The sequence below is a fragment of the Hipposideros armiger genome, unplaced genomic scaffold (genome assembly GCF_001890085.2).
Source record: "Hipposideros armiger isolate ML-2016 unplaced genomic scaffold, ASM189008v1 scaffold_232, whole genome shotgun sequence".
In the NCBI taxonomy this organism is placed as follows: Eukaryota; Metazoa; Chordata; class Mammalia; order Chiroptera; family Hipposideridae; genus Hipposideros; species Hipposideros armiger.
In genome coordinates this window covers 2,235,260-2,256,369 of record NW_017731582.1, presented here as the reverse complement: position 1 = coordinate 2,256,369, position 21,110 = coordinate 2,235,260, and the positions used below count along the sequence as shown (strand labels likewise).

Genomic DNA, 21,110 nt, shown 5'->3' with positions numbered 1-21,110 from the left:
CCTCAAACTGTGCCTTTTCAAACTGTCCTGCCTCATGAGTGCAAAAACAATTGTGCTTTTATTCTCTTCCCCAAGAAAAGGTTAGGTCAAAAGGGAGGAAATAATCTTGTTTCTTTCTGTCAGAGTTTTGGCATAGTGGGACTATGCAGGAATGCACCCACTGTGGAATCTTCCCACACTCCTGAGTGAAGAGTAACCCGCAGAGGCATGTCCCATCCACTCCCCAAATATCTGAGCTGGCAACAACAAAAGATAGTCAGAGATCTTAGCCCTGGGACAATAGCTTCTGTCAGTCAACCACAGTTCTCACGACTCTGTGTTTCTGCTCTTACTTCAGCTTCATACCAAAGAGCCTATCACACCTGTACAGGTACTTGAGAAAACCACGCAAATGAATTCACACAGCAGTATAGCCGGTTTTGGCAGAGCACCAATACTAACGATAAAGTATAAATTTTTTAAAAATTCAAAGACCTTACACAAGCATATTACTCTTAGAATGTATACAGCATATTTGACAAAGAACCTCGGGCCCCATTAAACTGTCCTTGAGACGAACACCAAAAAGGATTAGGTAGTGTCTATGCACCTGGTAAGTAGGCAAAGATGAGCATTTTCTCTTACCTGAAGCCAAAGGTCGGATCCACTCTTTGCTATTCAGGTCAAGTCTCCAGAGGTCATTGAAGGCAGCATTGCAGCTGCTTTGGGTACAGCCTCCAAACACATACATAGACTGATTAGCATCATAATAGCATGCACCTAGAAAGAAAAGCAAGCAATAAATAAATAACTGATGTTTAATTTTGAAGCCCCTCTAATATAGTCCCTATCTTTCAAAGATCAATTAGTTCACATATTTTGCAACTCTGTTGCCAGGTACCAACTTTCTATAACCAGCCTCTTGTCTTCAGGTTGGTCAGTATCACATTAACCTTTAAAATAAGGCCCCGACAAAAGCAAGGGAAATGTAAGGAATAACACTAAGCACAGTGATAACAATGTTATTAAATAAAACAGTATAATTCCAGCAAGAGAACCGAAGAATTCACATTAGGGTGCTCAATGAGTAGACTTGCAGCATGCTGCATAACTGCCCTCAATGTGCATCATTACCCTTCAGGGCTAGGGAAAGGCAGTGCTAACAGATGTATTCTGCCTTCCCATTTCTCTCCTCTAGTCCTTCTCTTATTGTTTTTATTTTCAAATGAAACCTGAAGCACAAACCAACAGACAAATTTTTATATAAATGAGAATGATAGAAAACAATTTTAATCAATGCCATGAAGTAACCACACACACAAAGACCAATGTAGTAGCCCAGGGATTGTAGAAATAGTGTGGTCCCAAAACAACTGAGAGAAAAAGCATGAAAGTTGTTAAGCCCCTAGGTGTATCCAAAAGCCACCAAGGCAAGGAAATGCTACTGCTACGCAGAAAACTAGTGCAGTAAGTAACATTTAAACTGAACCAAGGTCTCTAAGAAGAACCTTTTAAATTAGATTATATACACCTCACCGATGGGCACCATTCCGAAGAAAAGAGGCAATGATTGTAGGGGGGCTATTCCCCTAAAACCAGAAAAGACCAGAGCCAGAGTCTAGACGAGAGGCTTAAGAGCTAAGCTCTTCTGTTTTGTTTCTCACTGAAAGCTCACTTTAGTCTCTATCCTTTGGAAAAGATGACCACACTCCTTACAGTCCTGCATTTATCATCTTGGATCCCAGGAAGAAGACCGAGCAAAAATTCCCCTTCCATTCATTCCATGCATAGTGGTGGAAAAAAAGACCTCTCAATGTTCATGTTAAAACTAGGCCCCAACAGTTAAGGGTCATATAAAAGGAAAGGGAAAGGGGAAGGGACAGGAAAAGGGACAGGGACAGGGAAACGAAACTCAGAGATTGAACCCACTAGTGCAGGGTTTCAGCGATCATTCAGCTTACTCGTACGTCTAGTTCGGTTTAGCACACCACTGCTGTTAAGAGCTCTTCGGAACTCTGGCACCACTTAATTCAAGTTCAGAAAAAAGGAAATGCTACTGCTATTATTATCTCTGTGATATACACTAGCTCTGGGAATGACCACTTACCTCAGCCCACCCAATAGGCCCTTTCATGAACCTCTACACTAGGAAGGCCATGTCAGAAAACTGGGGGAGTTAAGAGGTAATAAAAGCAGTGTGTTTTGTCACTCTACCCAGTAACCTCAGTCAGTGGAAGGATTAAATTCAAATCATCAGGCCTCTGACACTGTATAATAATGGAGCTGCAGACTTTTCAAATGAAAGAATTAAAGAGACTAGAGATGTAAACAAATGAAATACCATCTAATCATCTATAAGTTCACACCTACAAAACAATTAATGTATTCCCAGAACTCAAACATACAATGGTACGTGAAGATTTGAATTACCTTACACCTTCCAATGACTATCTTTGCCTTTGAAAATAACTTCTAATCTATATCTAAATCAGTTTTTTAATCCACATCCCAACAAGAAGGTCTATTAAGAAGTGAAATCCGGGCCAGCCAAGTGGCGCGACGGTTAAGAGCTGGCTTGGGACGCCAGAGGACCTCGGTTCGGATCCCACATATGAGGGCCAGTGACGCTGCCCTCTACAGCTAAGTTGCTGAACAACAGCTCAACCTGGAGCTGGGCTGCCGTGAGGCGACGGCGTAGGCTGCAGCCCCTGCGGCAGTGGGTTGCCATGGGCTACCGTGTGTAGCCAGCAGCCAGCGTGAGAGTGACTGCCTCACCCAGGAAGAGCACAATAATACCAACTTGGGCCAGTCAAGCAATGTCCTCCACAACTAGACTGAAGAACAAAACGACAGCAACTTGTCTGTTCCCCTTCCCCCAATTCCCCAGCACTGTTCCCATCCCCCCAATTCCCCAATAAAAATCTTAAAAAAAAGGATAGAACATTTAAAAAAAAAAAAAGAAGTGAAATCCTATGACGATCCATTGCTCATATATCAATATTAAGAACTACAAATAACGAAAGATCAAATTAGATGACATTAGACAAAAACGATAATTACTGGAACCACGCTTTAATCTCCACTAAAGGAGCTGAGCTTCAGATATTTTAGTCTTCTCATACCTTTCTTGAACTAGCTACTCCAACAATTGGGACAATTTTGGACTGAACTGACTGGTACCAGCACAAAAGAACATTCTGTCCCTCTTGATAACCCGTATCTCCAGGACAGAAATTAACAATGTCCTATGGCTTCCGAAACCTTAATTTGTGTCCATTATAACAATGTTTAATAAGACAAATCCATGATTTAATAACTGAAAGAATCAAGGGCTCATTTATGTCTCTCTCTTCTTCAAAGATCAACTCTTGGCAGCTGCTTCCTTCGTGTAGCAAAAGAGCACAGTTGCCTTTATTTATCAAAGAGGTAGCAAACATTCTTCTTCTCTATTTGGGTTGAAAACCCAGCCAGCAGCTGGGCCCCATGAGGTTCTGACCACATGTATTTTAATCCTATACTAAAATAAGGCAATCGACATGTTCCTGCTTCTCTTTGAGCAAACAAAGGTTTCTGGAAGAGAAAGGCACAGCCCAAACTACGCAAAGATGCTAGGGCTGAAATGACAAGTTTCACACACTATTTTCAACGTCCAGCAGTCGATTATCAACGAAGCTCAGAGAGGAAGGGAGTCAATTTAGGCAGCTATATTTAGAACTCAGATATAATGGAATGAGAAAATGGTCATCAATAATACTCTCAAATATTTTAGGCATTCTATTGAACTTTGTTTATTGTCTATTTTTATTTAAGACACTCACATGCTGGTCTGGGTGGGGGTAGGGGAACCGGACAAGTTCAATGGGCCTTTTAAAAAAAATTAAGAATTTAAGCAAATACCAGCACTCAAGTAGTCATTTCCCTTTTACCAAAGTTCTCCACCCAAGCAGAGTATTTTCCTTTCAGAATATCTAGACTATTGGAATGTGCTGTACGAAAGTTATAGTTCATAGTACAGTATGAATAGTCTGCTAGGAAATAACATTAAGAATGTTTATTCCAATTGTTCAGTCTCTTCAATTTTCAGAAATGGGTTTGATCGCTCAATGAACAATTATTGCAAGACACATACTTCAAGTTAATATCTAATAACCCCCATTGAACGAGAAGTCAAACATTCACAATTACACACACAGTAAGCAAACGGTTCGTCGGCATTCCAAACATTTTCCTACTATATTACAATCCTCAAGTGCAAGGTCTTCCAGTTGTTTCCTGTTTTCCATGGTGCCTGGTAGTCTCTCAATAACTGTCCACTGAACTCCAGCTTCTGTACGTTCGGATGCTAAATTCTCTCGTTTCCCCACTTGTCTCCAGGGAAAGGTCCTGAGGCATTTATCCCATGCTTAAAGAGACTATGCCTCACATCTACAAGCCAGGACACATTTGATAAGGACTGTAATTACATAACTATGGAACAGGCAAGGTTGGTTATCCAGTCTGGGCCTGCTGGCTATTGCCAGGAACACGATTAGCATGTGTGTGGAATGACCTGACCACATTTGGAGCCTAAACACTAAAATCTTTTTCAAAACATGATGCTGGAGATTCAACAGACCCCTACGTCAATCTGAAAAGGACATCCTACATTAATGAAGGCATGCGTGACTGGTCATGCACACACTCACCAAAAAACCACAAGAACTGGCTTCATGCTACTTCCCCTTCCTTTTTGGTCCCAGACTTTTACATAGGAGAGAAGCTGTACTGCTCATATTTTTGTTACATTTAATTCCACAGAATTTAACAGATTATCAACTATGAATCAGGTGTTGTCAAGGGTGCACAGATGTCTCAAGGCACAGATCCTACCTGTCCTCAAATAGACAACAATTTTGTGGAGGAGCATCAGAGAAGCCTCTTTAAAAAAATCTGTGATACCTTTTCTTGGATTTCAAGTGGAGATTTGAAAAAAAAATTTAAGTAAAAAGAAGTATCAAAACCCAACAATCTCTGAATTCTCATTCTCCCCTCTGTATGAGGACACAGCAAGAAGGTGGCTGTCTGCAACCCAGGAAAAGAGCCCTGATCAGGCAACCAACCCACCCACCCACCCACCCACCCACCTTGATCTTGAAATTCCAGCTTCCATAGCTGTGAGAAATAAATTTGTTGTTTAAGCCAAAAAACACAAACAAAAACAAAGAAACACCCACCAATCTCTGAACTTCTGTAGGCTTCCTGCCCACACTATTCTTTTCTGTTTCCCCTTCAAACAACTGCCTCTACTTTGTGGTAATACTCTTTTCAAAAGCTGGTTAACTGAAAAATATTCCCCCCTTCCCTCCCCATCAGAAAGCTGTACTGTTGTTATGATAATTATTCACCTCTGAATTCTGGTTTTTATTTTACCAAGATTCATTTGATTTCCCTCACTTAGGGTTCTAAAACTAGTTTTTCAAAAAACTGTCTTAAAAAAGACAGTCTTCAAGCTTTAGAACCCTCGTCTCTATTTCTTATTCCAATTATCTGTAGGTAACTGAAGTTACCGCTCCCTTGGCTATAAATACTGGACCTAACATGGATCCTCCTGCAATTTCATTAAATATTTTCAGCAAGGATTCATTTTATAGTCTATTGCGGTGATTTTCAGTGTGGTCTGTGGACTCCTGAAACATTCGAGACCCTTTAACAACAATTTTAATAAGAAGAAGGTGGAGGAGAGACACAGGGGAGGAAGTAGACGTAAATGCCCTTTTCACTGTGTTGGCATCTGCCCTAATGGTGCAGAAGCAATGCCGGGTACACCTGGGGAAGCCCAGCAGCATGAATGAAGGCCGGGCCCTCAACGACTCTAATGATCACTGCCACACTGACAGTTTAAAACAAACAACGTTGTGACTTTCCAGATCCTCAAAAGAGTCTCACAGACGCCCTCGGCCCCAGAGGTCCAGGAATCACACTTTTGAGATACACTGCTCTAGGGAGTTTACAACAGCACAAGTGAAAATAGCTCCTTGGGAGAACTAAAAACATAGCAACAGTTTGGCCTATTCCTTTGATCTATTTAGATCCAATTCAAAGATAGTGAGTTGTAATTACTTACTGAACTGTCTTCTGGGTACAGAGTATAACACGTGATGTGGGGTAGCCAGCCTTCAAGATGGCCGGCCTCTAATGATCCTCCTTTTTGGCATTTACACCTTGGCTCAATCTCTATGTGACCAATAGAACACAGCAGAGATGGTGGTATTCACCTCAGAGATGAGGTTGTAAAAGACACCATGGCTTCTGTCTTGCTGTCTGCCTGCCTCTGTCTCTCTCTCAGCTCATTTATTCTGTGGGAAACCAGCTGCCAAGTCATGAGCAGCTCTATGAAGTCCATGATAGTAAGGAACTCCTCCTGTCAACAGCCTGGAAGCTGATCCCCGAGGCCCCCGTCAAGCCTTCAAGTGACTACAGCCCTGGCTGTCAGACTGACAGCGACCTCGTGACAGACCCTGACCCAGAACTTCCTAGCTGAGCCACTCCAAATTCCTTGACCCTCAGGAACGATGTGAGATAATAAATGTTGTTTTAAACTGCTAAGTTTGTTGTTTTAAACTTTTTATGCAACACGGATAAATTAAAAAATATAGTTAAAAAAAAAAAAGGACACATACATGTAAGCTAACAATGAAAGACATTGTGAGTTAAATGCCAAATTAGTATTTCAGACAACAGTGTAAGCCCAGAAAAGGAAACTTTTTTCTGTGGGCTACGGAGTTGAGAGAAGGTTTCATGAAGGAACTAGAACTTCAACTGAGTCTTCAAGGAGAGGCAGGTTTCTGATAAGTAGATGGGAATACTCCAGGGAGGAAGAAACAAGTACAGCAAAGTGATAGCTTGAAAGAGGAGGCTCTTGGGAAAAGTTGGGAGATGAAGTGGTAAATTTAGACATAGGTCAAATTAAAGAGGGCTTTGAATATAAGATTAAGTTTAGCTTTTATCTTGTAGGCAACGGACAGGCACCGAAGGTTTTTGAACAGAGAAGTAATATAATTAAAGCAGTAATTATGAGAACTTTTTAAGAGGTCCCCTCTCCCCTCAATGAGCTTTCTTTATGCAGAACCATTAACAAGTACACCTTTACTGGCCTAAGATATCCCAGCTCTCAATCTCACTTTGATGGAGGGATACAAATCATTAATAGAATAAAATGTGTCTACAAAAATCAATTAAAATGGAGAGTTAGTTCTAGAATAATTTAAAAACTCTAAATTACGTCTATTTGCCAGGACACTTTATTTATAATTTTACTATTTAATTTGTATTTTATAGTCAATAACCTTCACATTCAAAAATTGTGTGACCCCAGTCAAACTCAGTCTTTGCTGAACACGCTAACATAGTTACTGTAAGACTTTGTGCTAAGCTCTGGCTACTCCCTAAGCAGGGTCTCAGAAAATACCCTTACACATGTCTTTCATCTGTTTTCCTTACACGATGTCAGACGTTCTAAAAAGTTTAAGCATAACACCTTGACCCCTTCGGAGTAGAGATACAAGAAAAATTCAATAAAAAAGCAGAATATAAAATTATACCAAAGTGCCTACAATGTATTTAGTCTCATGCTCTTCACCAATTCTGACTGTAAAATTAATGTAAATCCTCATTTTACATTCTCTTCATTAAAAAGTCAGACAATAGGGAATATAGTCAATGGTATTCTAATAGCTCTGCATGATGTCAGATGCCTAGTAGACTAGATGGGGTTATCACTTTGTGAGGTTTGTAAACGTCTAATCATTATGTTGCTCTGTACATGTGAAAAAAAAAAAAAAAAAGAGAGAGAGAGTAGGGAAACAAAAGTCAGACAAAACACATGCCTCCAAAGCAGTTTTTAGAAACACGGGCAGGGTGAGATCTCCTTTCAGAGTAAATACTTACTGTGTGAGAATCGCTGAGTGATCGGGGTTCCAGGATAAGGGTAAGTCCGACTCTCCCACTGAATGTTTCCTTCCTGGACAGCCTTTATGAAACCATGGTAACACTGGTGGGCTACACCTAAAAACAAAAATAACCAATGCCTCAGCCTGGACACTTCACTTGTAAATCAAATTATTAAAACTACATCTATTTAATGTCTTATCATTTATAAGACATGTTTCTTTGAGAAACTCCACATTTATTTGATTTTTTTCATTCAAAGAAAGAAAACAGAATCACAGACTTGCAAAACTGGAAGATCAAATCCTTTCATTTACCAGGTTCAGGAAGTTTAAATGACTTGCTCAAGGCTACAAAATTAGCTCACACTCTAACTCTGTCCCCTTAATGTCATAACATGACACAACACATCAAAGTAACTGGTATTATTTACTCCAAAGCACAGAGGCTGGGGGACTATTTAGCTTTGTGAGACAGAGTATGGTAAAACAGTATCTGAAATATAACAGATGTTCAGTAAATATCTATCATTAGGACCACAGCAACCAAGCATTCTCCATCTTAAGCCAGGAGATACTATGGGCTCAGGGTGATACTGACATGTCAATGTAAGTTGTCAATTGTAACAAATGTACCATCTGGTGGAAAATGTTCATAGTAGGGGAGGCTGGGCATGTGTGGGGCACGGGGCATATGGAAATCCCTGAACCTTCTGCTCAATTTTGCTATAAAACTAAAACTGCTCTAAAAATTAAAGTCTGTTTTTAAAAAAAGGCGAGAGCGTCATGCGTCTGGAACAATCTATTTTTCTAACACATAAAATCTTATTCAAAAAGCAACACTTTGAATGAAGAGTACAACCAATTATGTTACATTTTAAAAGACCGTATCATTCTTGAATTTGTGCCACCTCAGTGGATCCATACGCAGGATCACTGTATTTACACGTCTCCCAATGATGATCACTATCCTTTGGTTGAACTCACAGTTAAAAATTGGAATATTAAAAAGACATGGCCGGGGCCGGCAAGTGGCACATTGGTTAAGAGCTGGCTTGGGACGCCAGAGGGCCCCGGTTCGGATCCCACATATGAGGGCCAGTGACACTGCCCTCTACAGCTAAGATGCTGAACAAAAGCTCAACTTGGAGCTGGGCTGCTGTGAGTCGCTGGCAACGGTGTAGGCTGCAGCCCCTTTGCAGAGGGTTGCCATGGGCTACCGTGTGAAGCCAGCAGCCAGCGTGAGCGGCCCTCAAGCCGCCGTGAGCGGCCATCCAGAGGCCGGCGACTGATCTGCCTCGGTCGGGAAGAGCGCAATGATGGTGCCATCTTGGGCCAGTGAAGCAACGTCCTCCACAACTAGACTGAAGAACAAAAGGACAGCAACTTGTCTGTTCCTCTTCCCCAATTCTTCAGTGCTGTTTCCATCCCCCAATTCCCCAATAAAAATATTTAAAAAAAAAAAGACATGGCCATTTTTAATATGTGACAGCACTGCCAACTATATACTGGTGAAGTAAATAACACAGATTTGCAAATGTTGAATTAAGGTAAGGTGGTAATGAATAAAATACAGACACATAACAATTGAGAGGGAAAAAAAAAAAAGTTGTCTTGGCAGTGACTTTGCCCAGAAGATCTAAAACTATTGAGTACCAGGTTACAGTTCTTTTCTCCTAAAAAAAAGACCAAAGTGGGCTGGCTAGGTGGTTCAGTTGGTTAGAGCGCGAGCTCTGAGCAACAGGGTTGCAGGTTCGATTCCCGTATGTGCCACTGAACTGCGCCCTCTGCAACTAGATTGAAGACAACAACTTGAGCTGAGCTGCCGCTGAGCTGCCGATGGGCAGCGGGATGGCTCAGTTGGTTAGAGCGCGTGCTCTTAACAACAAGGTTGCTGGTTCGACTCCCGCATGGGATGGTGGGGCTGTGCAGCCCGCAACTAGATTGAAAATGGCAACTGGACTTGGAGCTGATGGGTCCTGGGAAAAACATACTGTTCCCTAATAAAGTTAAAAAAAAGACCACAATAATATGAATGCCGAATGAAGCCTAAGAATAAATTCATGTATGTGATTAGATCACAGCCCCTTGTCTGTGATTCTTCCACTTCCATCTTAGAGGCGGAGCCATTTATTTTCACAGTGTAAGGAGCCAATCTCTTCTGAAGAGTCCTCTGCCAACAGAAGCAGGCCGTGCATACCAGTCTTACCAGTTGTGAGCAGGTGAGTGTAGGTAGGGCTCAGTAAACAGTTTCAACACAGCTGGTCCTTAGCCCTCCAGGTTGGACTTTGGGTAATTGACAAGGACCGCCTGCCTGCCCCATGAGAACCACCCTGATTCAAGGAAAAGATTTTAAGACTGATTCTTATCTAAGGGTTTTCCTCTCTCCTATCTCTGGCTGCCTTGTTCCCACCAGGAAAGAACAAATTGATATAACTCTTGCTTTGATCAAAGATTATTCAACTGGCCTGGTCCTTTAAAAAAAAAAAAGGGCCCTTTCCACCTAAAATGGAATGAAGCCAAATAAATGCTATCTATTAATTATAAATGCAACACAGCTAGAAACCTCAACATTTAGCTAAAGTTGAAATCTCGATTAGAAAATAGAGGGACAAAAAAGGAGAAACTCATTTTAAAAAGTAAAAGATATGCATAAGGCCTGTGCTGTTTAGAGATAAAATCAAGGGGTAAATGGTCTCACAATTGCACATTTGCCAGTCAGATACTTGAAGAGACACTAGGGTGTCCTCATAAAGAACATGGGCTTTAGAGGCAGATGGCCTGACTGTGATTCTCTGACCCTCCACTTAAGACTTGTGTGGCTAAGTTATCCACCTGTGCCTTACTCAGTTCTCGGTTTCTTCACCTATTATAGCTTGCTGAAAGGATTATAAAGCAGTTATAATAGTGCCTGACAATGGAAAGAGGTATGTTAACGTTAGCTATTGCTGTTATCCCATAGCCATCCATACTCTGCCTATTCAGGAACAATACAATTTACCAGATCAACTCTAAGAACATGCAGAAAAGAATTCTCACCTTAAAACTGCAAATTGATTGAATACGATAGTATTCAAGCTGTTCATAAAATTAACCAGGATAAAGAGCAAAGGAAAATGTACAATGTTAACTGTCTGACATGAAATTTGAGAACGACAAAAAATTTAAGGGAGAAGAGAAAAAATAAAATTGGGAGTTTAAAAATAGATTTATTCAAACGAATTTTAAATAAATAAATAAACCTTCCCACTTTCCACAGTACCTTTGATAAGTCGATACCACTGTTTGCAGACAAGGGCTGCCGTTTTGTGCTCCTGGTATGGTGAAAGAAAGGACAGGATATATTCCAAAACTTCTTCTGGCAGCTCAGACATGGACCGATTATGTCTAATCTCCTCAACCTCCAATACTGGGTGAGGCTCCTCATCTTGCTCCATTGTCCCTTCCAGCACAGTTTCTTCTTGGTCCACAGCCATGAAACTGTCATCTTCACTGTCTGAGGAGCTGGCCATGACATTCCACTCGACAGCTAGAGTGGGAAAGAAACAGACATCAGTATACACTGCTAGAAGCTCTGCAACAGCTCAGGCCCGTGCACCCAAGTTGTTCGCAATTTCTTTTAGACCTTCAATACGAAATCTGTTCTTTAGCACTTTCCCACACTAGTCAAGAGCCACCTTCATTTGATAGGTGCAGCTCAAGTACCAAGCCCATCCCAAATATTTAAAAATCCCTAAAGGTTTCTGATTGTATTTTTTTCTCTCCACTGAAAACCAGAATGGTAGCCAAGTTCAGGTATAACCAGGAAACTTATTCTCTAACAATGCCCCTGACGCAAGGATCTGACTGGCAGGCGGCAAAGGGAAGGGCAATTAGCCTCCCTTGGCCAGTAAGATAATTCAAGGCCTCACACTTAGAAGAAAACACTAACTGTGGGGGCTACGAAGAGTGATAAGAATATTCTGAGGATGTAGTTTTAGAAATAAAAGTTTTTCTAGTTTTTCCACAATTCACTTGAGAGGACAGTAAATGCTCCAAGAATAGGCTTCACTAGCTAGAATACCAAATACAAGGCAATATTTATACTAGAAAGGTAACAGATACAGGAAGTAAAACACTGAAAACAATTTTAATACAAATGTCCATCAACAATAGAACAGATAAACTGTTAACACTGTCACACAATGGAATACTATACAGCAAGGAGCCACAGATACACACATGGATAAATATCTCAAACATAGTACCAAGCATAACAAGTCAGACAAGTACATACCTCATGACCATGCTTATATCAAATTCAATTTATACTGTTGCAAGTGAGGCTAGGGAGGCTCCTGGGATGCTGGGTAATGGTTACACAGATGTGTTCCATTTGTGAAAAATTCACCAAGCTGAATACTTAATGCTTAATGTAATTCTCTAAAGTTTACAAAATAAGCCATTATCAACAGTTAACCTCTAATGGAGGTAATGAATTTTTAAAAATTATTATGGGTGATTTTCAAATTTCTTCTCTGTGCTATCTGTATTTCCTAAAAGTTCTAGAAAGAGTACAATATGCTAAAACACACACACACACAGAGGCAGGCAACACGTTTACACCACTCCTATTTTATGCAATGCCTGAGGTAAAAAGAGTAAAATGAAGGAAATAGGGTGGTTTACGTAAGAAGTGTGTCACAGGTTAGGTCCACCAGGAAGCAGATGCTAAATTAGAAATAGGAACGAAAAGTTTAATGGCGAGAACTCTTGTGAGAAGAGGAGGAAGCAGTATTGAGCGGGAGGAGCCATTAGACTGCGATGCAGACCTGACGACTGCCCCACAGAAGGCTCAGGAGCAAGGGCGGCCAGTGAGAAGCCTCTAGTGTCAGGTGAGAACGGGGGCTCTTCTATCGCTCTGCTCAGCCAGTAGGGCTGAGGGCTGCTCTGAGAAGACTGTGATGTTGGCTACAAAGCTGAGGCAGACGCTGAAAGGACTTAACGGCTTTCTTTAGATACATTCCTTACAGATGGGCAGTAAGTCCTTTCTTGAAGGGTCATGAGTTCATTTTACTATTTCCCCCCACTCTGAGCCGTTCTCAGTTTAGTTGTGAAGGATGCCGCTTCACTGGTCCATGTTGGTATTATGATCATTGCACTCTTCCCTGCTGAGGCACATCAGTCGCCAGTGGTCAGACGGCCGCTCATGGAGGCTCACGGCAGCTCTCGCCCGTTGTTGGCCACTCACACTTGCTACCAGCCATGGCTCTCGGCAACCCACAGCAGCTCACACCGGCCGCTGGCCACTCACGGCAGCCCAGCTCCAGTTTGAGCTGTTGTTCACGATCTTAGCTGTAGAGGGCGCAGCTTACTGGCCCATGTGGGAATCGAACTGGCAGCCTTATTGTTCAGAGCTTGCACTCTTGCCAACTGAGCTATCCGGCCGCCATTTTATTATTTTTTAATATATCTATTCCCCTTAATCACATGACCTACCCAGACCATTCATTATGCCATCCACCTTACAAATTTCTAGCACTGAGGAGAAGAGTAAGAAATAATAGGAAGCAAAAAGTAATTGTGAAATATACTTTGGGGTGTTACGAAAGATATGAAATGTTCCAAAAGGTGAGGAGGTTGGGGAGAGCAAAGAACAGAAACCGCCCACCTCATCTCTACCACTCCTGGAATTCATATACAAATGATGTACATCTTAAAAACAGGGAGAATGATCACATTCAGGAAAATGAAAACGTGAATCAAAACTCATGAAATTGCTTCCAAGATAACTGATCCACCAAATTAGCTCATGATACTGCCATGTGTCCCAGCGAAGTGCCTGCTAGAATCCTGATGATGATGATGGCTTGCTGGAGTAGTGGAGGAGCCTAAATCCTCCTCGCTGGGAGGGGGGGGGGGCTGGCAAAGGAAGGACAGCGGCAATTCCCTCCATTCCCCAAAAATAGAGAAGTTGCTGTAACAGGCTTACTGTAAACCATATTAGATGAAGCATTCTAGATTCCTAGATAGTTAGCCCCTAGGCCCTACACTGGGTGAGCTGTTTTAGCTCGCGCTTAACTTGCTAGAGGGAAGCCTTTCCATTTCCAGCCCTAACTCCTATCCTAAAGATTAGAGTCATGTAAAATATGAAACAAAAATTAGATTTTTTTCTGACCAAAAAAAAAAAAAGGCTGCCTTTTTCTACTGGAAAAAAATATCACTTCCCATGTTCCTTCTTATTCGTTCCCCTGAAAGTTATCATTTCTCATCTCCCATTGGCTATATCTTCCCTAATTTATTGACTTTCTTATATTTTTAACCCCCAATCAACCCTGAAATTCACCAATGAAAAGAGTCCAAAGAAACCGATTCCTTGAGCTTGGCTGCATTTTCCCCGTTTGAATTAAACACAGCACCTCAGATACAGCTGTTCCCTTAAACAACATCTTGACAGACTGTGAGCCTAGGGTCTGCTTCAGGACAAATGGAACTGATGAAGGCTGCAGAAGGTTATTTATATTACTATTTTTTTCTAAGCAAAATAGATCTGTTTGGCTCAATAAGACAGTGTACTCCCCTTTCCAAATCCCAAAGTACAATTAGCAAGCCTACGTGTAAATAAAGGGACTCACACTTTTGTGATGCCCGTTTTTAAGCATTCTCACCATTCAGCCATTTCACCAGCCGTCCACAACAGCATCGAATCCCAGGCTCCTGAGGGCATGTCTGCTAACTTGGCCCTGAGCACAGATGCCAATGAGAACACACACGGATGGGCTCAGATGCAATTCCTCTGTAATTACATGCCTGGCATCAATTTGCACAGCCCTTCATTTTCACTTCCATGATTAGGTAATGAAATCATCACTCATAGTCCCAGAGGACATGGAGGCATTCTGAAACAGTTTTTCATTTTTTCGTGCCAAAAGAAGCCCTATAAAACATTTCACATGTAAGTACGTTAACGTAATGAATGTGGTTCTCATGAAAGTCTGAGAAATCTTCCTCACCCTTCACACTTGTGTTAGGCCTTCTCAAGTTCCCTGAAGCAATCGAGGCTTCGGGAGAAACCACAATCTGAAATCAACTTACGGGAATCTGAGCTCCTTAAGGGCAGAGACCATTTGCCTAAGCGCCTTGTCTTCCTAGCACTAGACATTCAAATAAACCAAGGATTATTGACATTTCTACTCACAACACCCTTGAGCTGACTTCACATTATTTTATAATAGAAATTACATCATTAGTACATCCAGGAAATAGCAGACCCTACTCTTATATGTCACTGGAAGCTGTCAAGATATTTTATTGGTCAGAACGAATATACCTCTCTGGTTCCTTGAATTTTGACCTTTTAACGTGTACACTGGCCTGAGAGTCTGCTGCCAGATTCCTAACCCATACCCACTGACCGTTTGCGAATTAAAGAGGAATGGTACTGAAGAAACCATTTATTAGGCCCAGTAGCATCTTTTCCTTTGAGAAGCTACTATACTACATCCAACTAAATTTAAACCAGTTTTTAAAAGCTTTCTGAAGTATAAATTAACGTTAAAATTTTGAGATCAGGAGATCTGGCTACTGTTTCTAGCTATGATGTTGTGTGGCCTAAGGTAAGTAAGAGTAAGACAGGGAAACCTCTCTATCTGTAAGTAATGAAAGTTCCCTACTTCATAAAGGTTCTGTAAAAAGAGCAGATATCAACAAACTACTCTGAACTCAGAGGAAATCGATTAACTTGTGAAGAGTTAAAATCGATTCGGAGAAATTCAAGATGGGAATGAAACTAGTTTGTGATCCATGTAAAAAGTAATTGCCGATCCCAGTATAATGATTCATCGTGCCTGATTCCTATACAACTAGACACCTGACAATCCCCATGGAGTAAACACACCTTTATGAAAATTAGAATACGTTTCACTTACCTAAAAGGAAGCTGAAGATTTAAAATGCAATCAAGCTTATTCTTCACAACTTCAAAAGGTTAAAAAATGCAAATTAAGGGAACTTCTTACTGATAGTAAAATAAAGCACTAGACTTAATGAAAGAACGTGCAGCTGGATTGAACAGAAAGTGCCCAGGTAGCCCTCAGCATGAGGGCTTCTGCTTCAGGGGCAAAGCGGCAACCTCGCACAGCTGGCATTAGGAAGTCATGAAGTCGCCTACCTCAGCAGCACTAATGTGAGCTGAAAAGTACTGAATGCTGCTCCTGAAAATATAAATACTGTCGAACAAGGATTTACAGAAGACCACAATATGACTCAATCTAAGATGATAAACCTCCTTATTAATAGACCATTGTTACCATCGTTGTACTAAGTCAAATGAAAAATATATAGAAAGTGGAAAAATGGTAAAGTATACATTTCTACCTTACTTCAGGCATTCAACAAACATCAACCGAATACTGGTGATATGTGAAAATACTGTGCTTAGATCCCATGGGAGTTACAAAAAGAGGATGTGCCACTACTTCCTCTCAAAGAGATTAGCTCAGTAAGAGCCAAAGACCTAAATACAGAACACCAACACAGGACAGACCTGTGGGTACAAAACAAGAAGCTCTAACAGTTCAGGAAAGGCAGGGATGCCGTCTAACTATTGGGTTGTCGGAAAAGTCATGACGCATTTTTGAACGAAAAGCACAGAAAAATACGTCATGACTTTTCCGACAACCGAATAGTATGAGAAGGCAGTTCAACAGAGGCAAATATTTGAGCTTTGAAGCATAGGTAGGATTTCAGAGAATGAAATGGGGAAGGAGGGATGAAAGATTTTCAAACTACTGTCTCCTGAACTGAAAATCTTTGCCACTTAACAGAATTACCTTTAGGACAAAAGGGGAAAATCTATTTTCTACTCGACGGGTGTTTTGCCACACGTACGTACTACTTAATATTTTATCTATATTAATAGACGCTCCTAATCCGGAGACTCCTTAGTTCCCGACAGTCAATGGGTTGACAAAAAAGTCTAGAAATAGAGTAATTTGGCATAACTACTGTTGCTATTAGCAAACTGAGCTGTTTTGACAATTAAATTCAGGGGGCTGTTTCTAAAAAGCATTCCAAATTTAGTAACAGATATCAGCTGCAGTGAGTTTTCTTTTAATGGTTAACTCATCAGTGTGTTGTATGATAAAAATTCCCTTTAATGAAATAGAAAATAAAGTATTTCCCCAAACCACCCATCAGTATACTTTTTAAATCATTCTTTACAATGGTTGATATTAAATGAAAGCACTTTGTTACAGAGTAGCAGAAATGGACCAGTTCTCAGAGCCATTCTCCATATTCATATGTAGCAGCCAAAGGGTTTGTTATTATTAAGCATAAATGGTCAAGAAAAATGTACTGGTTTCAATCCTCAATGGAGGTACTCTAGGTTCTGCAAATTCTATATGGAGAACCATATATTCTACATTCTACACTCAGCAAAGTGTTTCATTTGATAGAAAAAGTATAATGGAACTTTAATAACCAAATTTACATGTGTGTGAGCTTGAATTTTAGATTTTAAGATAGTAATGATATACAAAGTATAGAATAATTCTGATTGTAATAATTTAACATAAAGCAATGATTTGAAACAAACGGCTTTCATTTGAAGTACAGTATAAATCAGAAAGTAGTTTGAGGGGGAAAAGTGGGTATTAAAAGGTGCATTTTTCTGGCCTTGGAAATTTTTTTCCTTTCGAAATTAATTATTTAAGAGAGTAAGAAAAATGCAAAAGGGGCAAATAACCATACTGTAACAATAATAAACTGTGTTAATTCAAAATCATAACAGGCTACAGAAATACTCAAAGCACACCTACCTCTCCCTCTCTGTTCCCACAACACTAAGTACCTGCCCGCATATTAGCAGTTATTATACAGTAGGCAGTTCCCCCTTATCCAGCGGGGACACATTCCAGGACCCCCAGTAAATGCCTGAAACCTCAGATAGTACCAAATCTTATATAAACTATGTTTTTTCCTATACACACATACTTATAATAAACTTTAATTTATAAATTAAGCACAGTAAGAGATTTACAACAATAATAAAATAGATAACAATATACTGTAGTAAAAGTTATGAATGTGGTCCCTCTCTCAAAATATTGTACTGTATTCACCGTTTCACTTAAAGGAAGCAATTTATGGCTTCTCTTTGTCATATGCGAATTGCCAGCACCATTACTCTTGCAATTTGGGGTCATTATTAAGTAAAATAAGGGTTACTTGAAAACAAGCACTGTGATATTGCACCCTCGATCAGATGACTGAGGTGGCTACTAAATGACTAAAGGTCGGGTAGCATATACACTGGCCCAGGGGTTGGCAAACTTTTGAGACAGAAGAGCCACCAAGGGTCCGCAAACTGCGGCTTGCGAGCCACATGTGGCTCTGAAAAAAATTGAAAGTGAAAATAAAACTATCATAGTTTCATTTATAAAAACTTTAAACAATATTATTCACACAATGGTGATTATGTAAAAATATATTTATGGCTCTCGAATAATTTTTAAATTGTTGTGAGGGACAGGATTAGCTCTTCCAGGGGTCGGCAAACTTTTGAGACAGAACGTACCCAAAGAGCCGCATGTGGCTCACAGCCGCAGTTTGCCGACCTCTGCACTGGACAGAGGGATTATTAATGTCCCAGGCAGGAAAGAGTGGCATGGCTAGAGACTTCATCACGGTACTCAGAATAATGTGCAATGTAAAACTCATGAATTGTTTATTTCTGGAATTTTCTATTTAATAATTTTGGACCATAGTTAACTAGGTAACTGAAACCGCTGAAAGAGAAACCGCGCATAAGGAAGGGCTACTGTACTGCAGGTGTTTATCTCCTCCTCTCTCCTTAGGGCACAACAGAAAATAATTCTACTTCCTGCATCTTTATAAGCACTCAGCAAAAGGCTGCTGAATGAGTAAGCAAACACAGCTTTATGAATTCATTTTAGAGTCACAACAAAACCTAAATGTTAATATGTAGATATTCTGATGAGAAAAACAGAAACTTCGTATCAAAAATTAAAATTAAAAAAAAAATTAAAATAAAAAATAAAATCGCAGAATTCAGGTGGCTAAAGACAAAACTAGAAAGGGAGGGTAAAAATGGGGCATGAAGAAGAAAGGGAGTTTTATTCTTAAATTAAAATGCACAGTACTAAGCAAATCACTACTATTTTTAAGATATTCAGATTTTTCAGTCATCATATTCCCTTACTCTGACAAGGGAGGAGTGTGCAAAAACCACCGCATGCCAGGATTCTCTTAGCCTTTTGGGGAAAGGTTCTATCACAGTGGTTCTCAGACTTCTGAATTTCACAGATCAGCAATTTTGGGGGACTGACATAGGGTCAATAACTTTTCATTTTTCCAAATAAGGACAAAAAAACACCCAACATACACACACACACACACACACACACACACAAATCTAATATTATCATAGTTTCATAAAAGGACATTTAAAACCTGAACAAGTTGGAAAATCATAACCTCTAAATAAGGCTTTCCCTTCCAAGAAAGGAAAACACACACACACACAACCTCAAGACAACATGAACCTAAGCCAGTATTTTTGGGAACCACTATTATGTTATATTTACCACTTCTTAGCTTTGTCAAAAAAATCCCACAGACAATTAAAACAAGTCATATAGACTAACTTTTGTTTTTACCAAATGGATATTTTTTCTTTAGGCTAATTTAAATTAAAACTAGCCGTTCCCAGTGTGCTGGGAAACCATTTCCTAATGCTAGAAAAAGAGATGATGGCTACTAGCAAGAGTTCACACAAGATAAAAGCAATCAGGTTTCTTTCAGAAATAGCTTAGCTGCTTTTTCCTTTCTTTAGTTGGTTGTTAAACGCATAATGCTTTTTTACTCATGTCCCTTGCCCCCCCCCCACTGAATTCTTAAGGTCTATAATTTTAACAAGGTTTAACTGTAGCACCTTTTTTTTTCCCTTTTAAACTGCAACTGTGTAGAATATCAGTCAAATTTTATTTCTGTTATTGGGGGTGTTATAGTCAAACCATAGAGTTTCAAAACTTCCCATAAAAGCTAAAGTTTTAAACAGGTTCTCACACAAGATGCTATTTTATGCTACTTTCAAAAAAAAAAAAAAAAGAGGAACAAGTCCAAACATCATTCCAAAATGATGTAACTTAGAAAACTCTTTGAGATCCAGAGGAAAGCCTGTAAAATAATAAGGAAAAGTCTCCCCTGGGTTAAGTATGGCTAAAGCAATCATCATTGTATGGCTTTAGTTTTAAAAGGGCTAACATCTGGTTCACTCATCCACTGAAGATCCATTTCAATGGCAAGAATACTTTTAAAAAATCAGGTTCATTTATTTTGCATAATCAGGTTTATATCATTAAAGCAATGATTTCCCTCCTAATTAAAGAAAATTAAAGGCAACTTCTACTTAAGATTTTAAATTTCTTCTAAATATATTTGTATATCTTATACAAGTATTTCTGCTACTGCACAAAAATATTTGGATAAGTATTTCCATCTTCAGAAGAAAAAGTTCATGCAAAAACCGGAAAAGTTCAAGAATGCACTGAATTTGGCAATATTTATTAATTTAGAATGTGCAAACCTTTTGACTCAGCAAATTAATTTTCAGGTATCTTTCTAACACAAACATATCCATGCATGTGCACAAAGTTGTATGCACAAGTGGAGATTTGCTGCATCTTTTCTGTAATGACAAAAACTTCCAACTACATAAATGCCCATTAATAGGAGAATGGCTAGGTAAATTACACTATACCTAAACTACAGAATTTAAAGTAGTACTAGTTTTTAAATATGGGGGTATTTCGGCATATAATGACATAAATAGATCTCCAAGACAAACTATTATGCAAAAAATGCAAAATAATTTTATTAATATAATACTATTTATGTTATCTTTAACATAATCATGTTATCTTTAACATAAAACAATGGTTGCCCATCAGAACCATCTGAAAACTATTAAAATTCAGATTCCTATATCCACTCAAACACACCAAATCAAAATCTCAGGGAAGCGGGGACAGGGGGTTGGATCCCACTCACTTTTTATTTATTTATTTAAAGATTTTTTTTTTTGAGGAATTGGGGGAGCGGAACAGCGTTGGGGAATCAGGGAAGGGGAACAGACAAGTTGCTGTCCTTTTGTTCTTCAGTCTAGTTGTGGAGGACGGCGCTTCACTGGCCCATGTTGGTATT

At 39.8% G+C, this 21,110-nt stretch overlaps 1 protein-coding gene across 1 annotated transcript in view; it reads right to left on the bottom strand.

Annotated features, from left to right (window-relative positions):
* The window catches only part of FBXO42 (F-box protein 42), a 97,010-nt gene that overhangs the window by 34,937 nt on the left and 40,963 nt on the right, over nucleotides 1-21,110 (bottom strand). The window contains exons 2-4 of the mRNA XM_019654849.1: nucleotides 11,167-11,433; nucleotides 7,906-8,022; nucleotides 625-759 (exon numbers count right to left, since the gene is read on the bottom strand). Coding sequence (XP_019510394.1) covers nucleotides 625-759; nucleotides 7,906-8,022; nucleotides 11,167-11,416 — 502 coding nt within the window. The 5' untranslated portion in view covers nucleotides 11,417-11,433. The remainder of the gene's footprint in view (nucleotides 1-624; nucleotides 760-7,905; nucleotides 8,023-11,166; nucleotides 11,434-21,110) is intronic.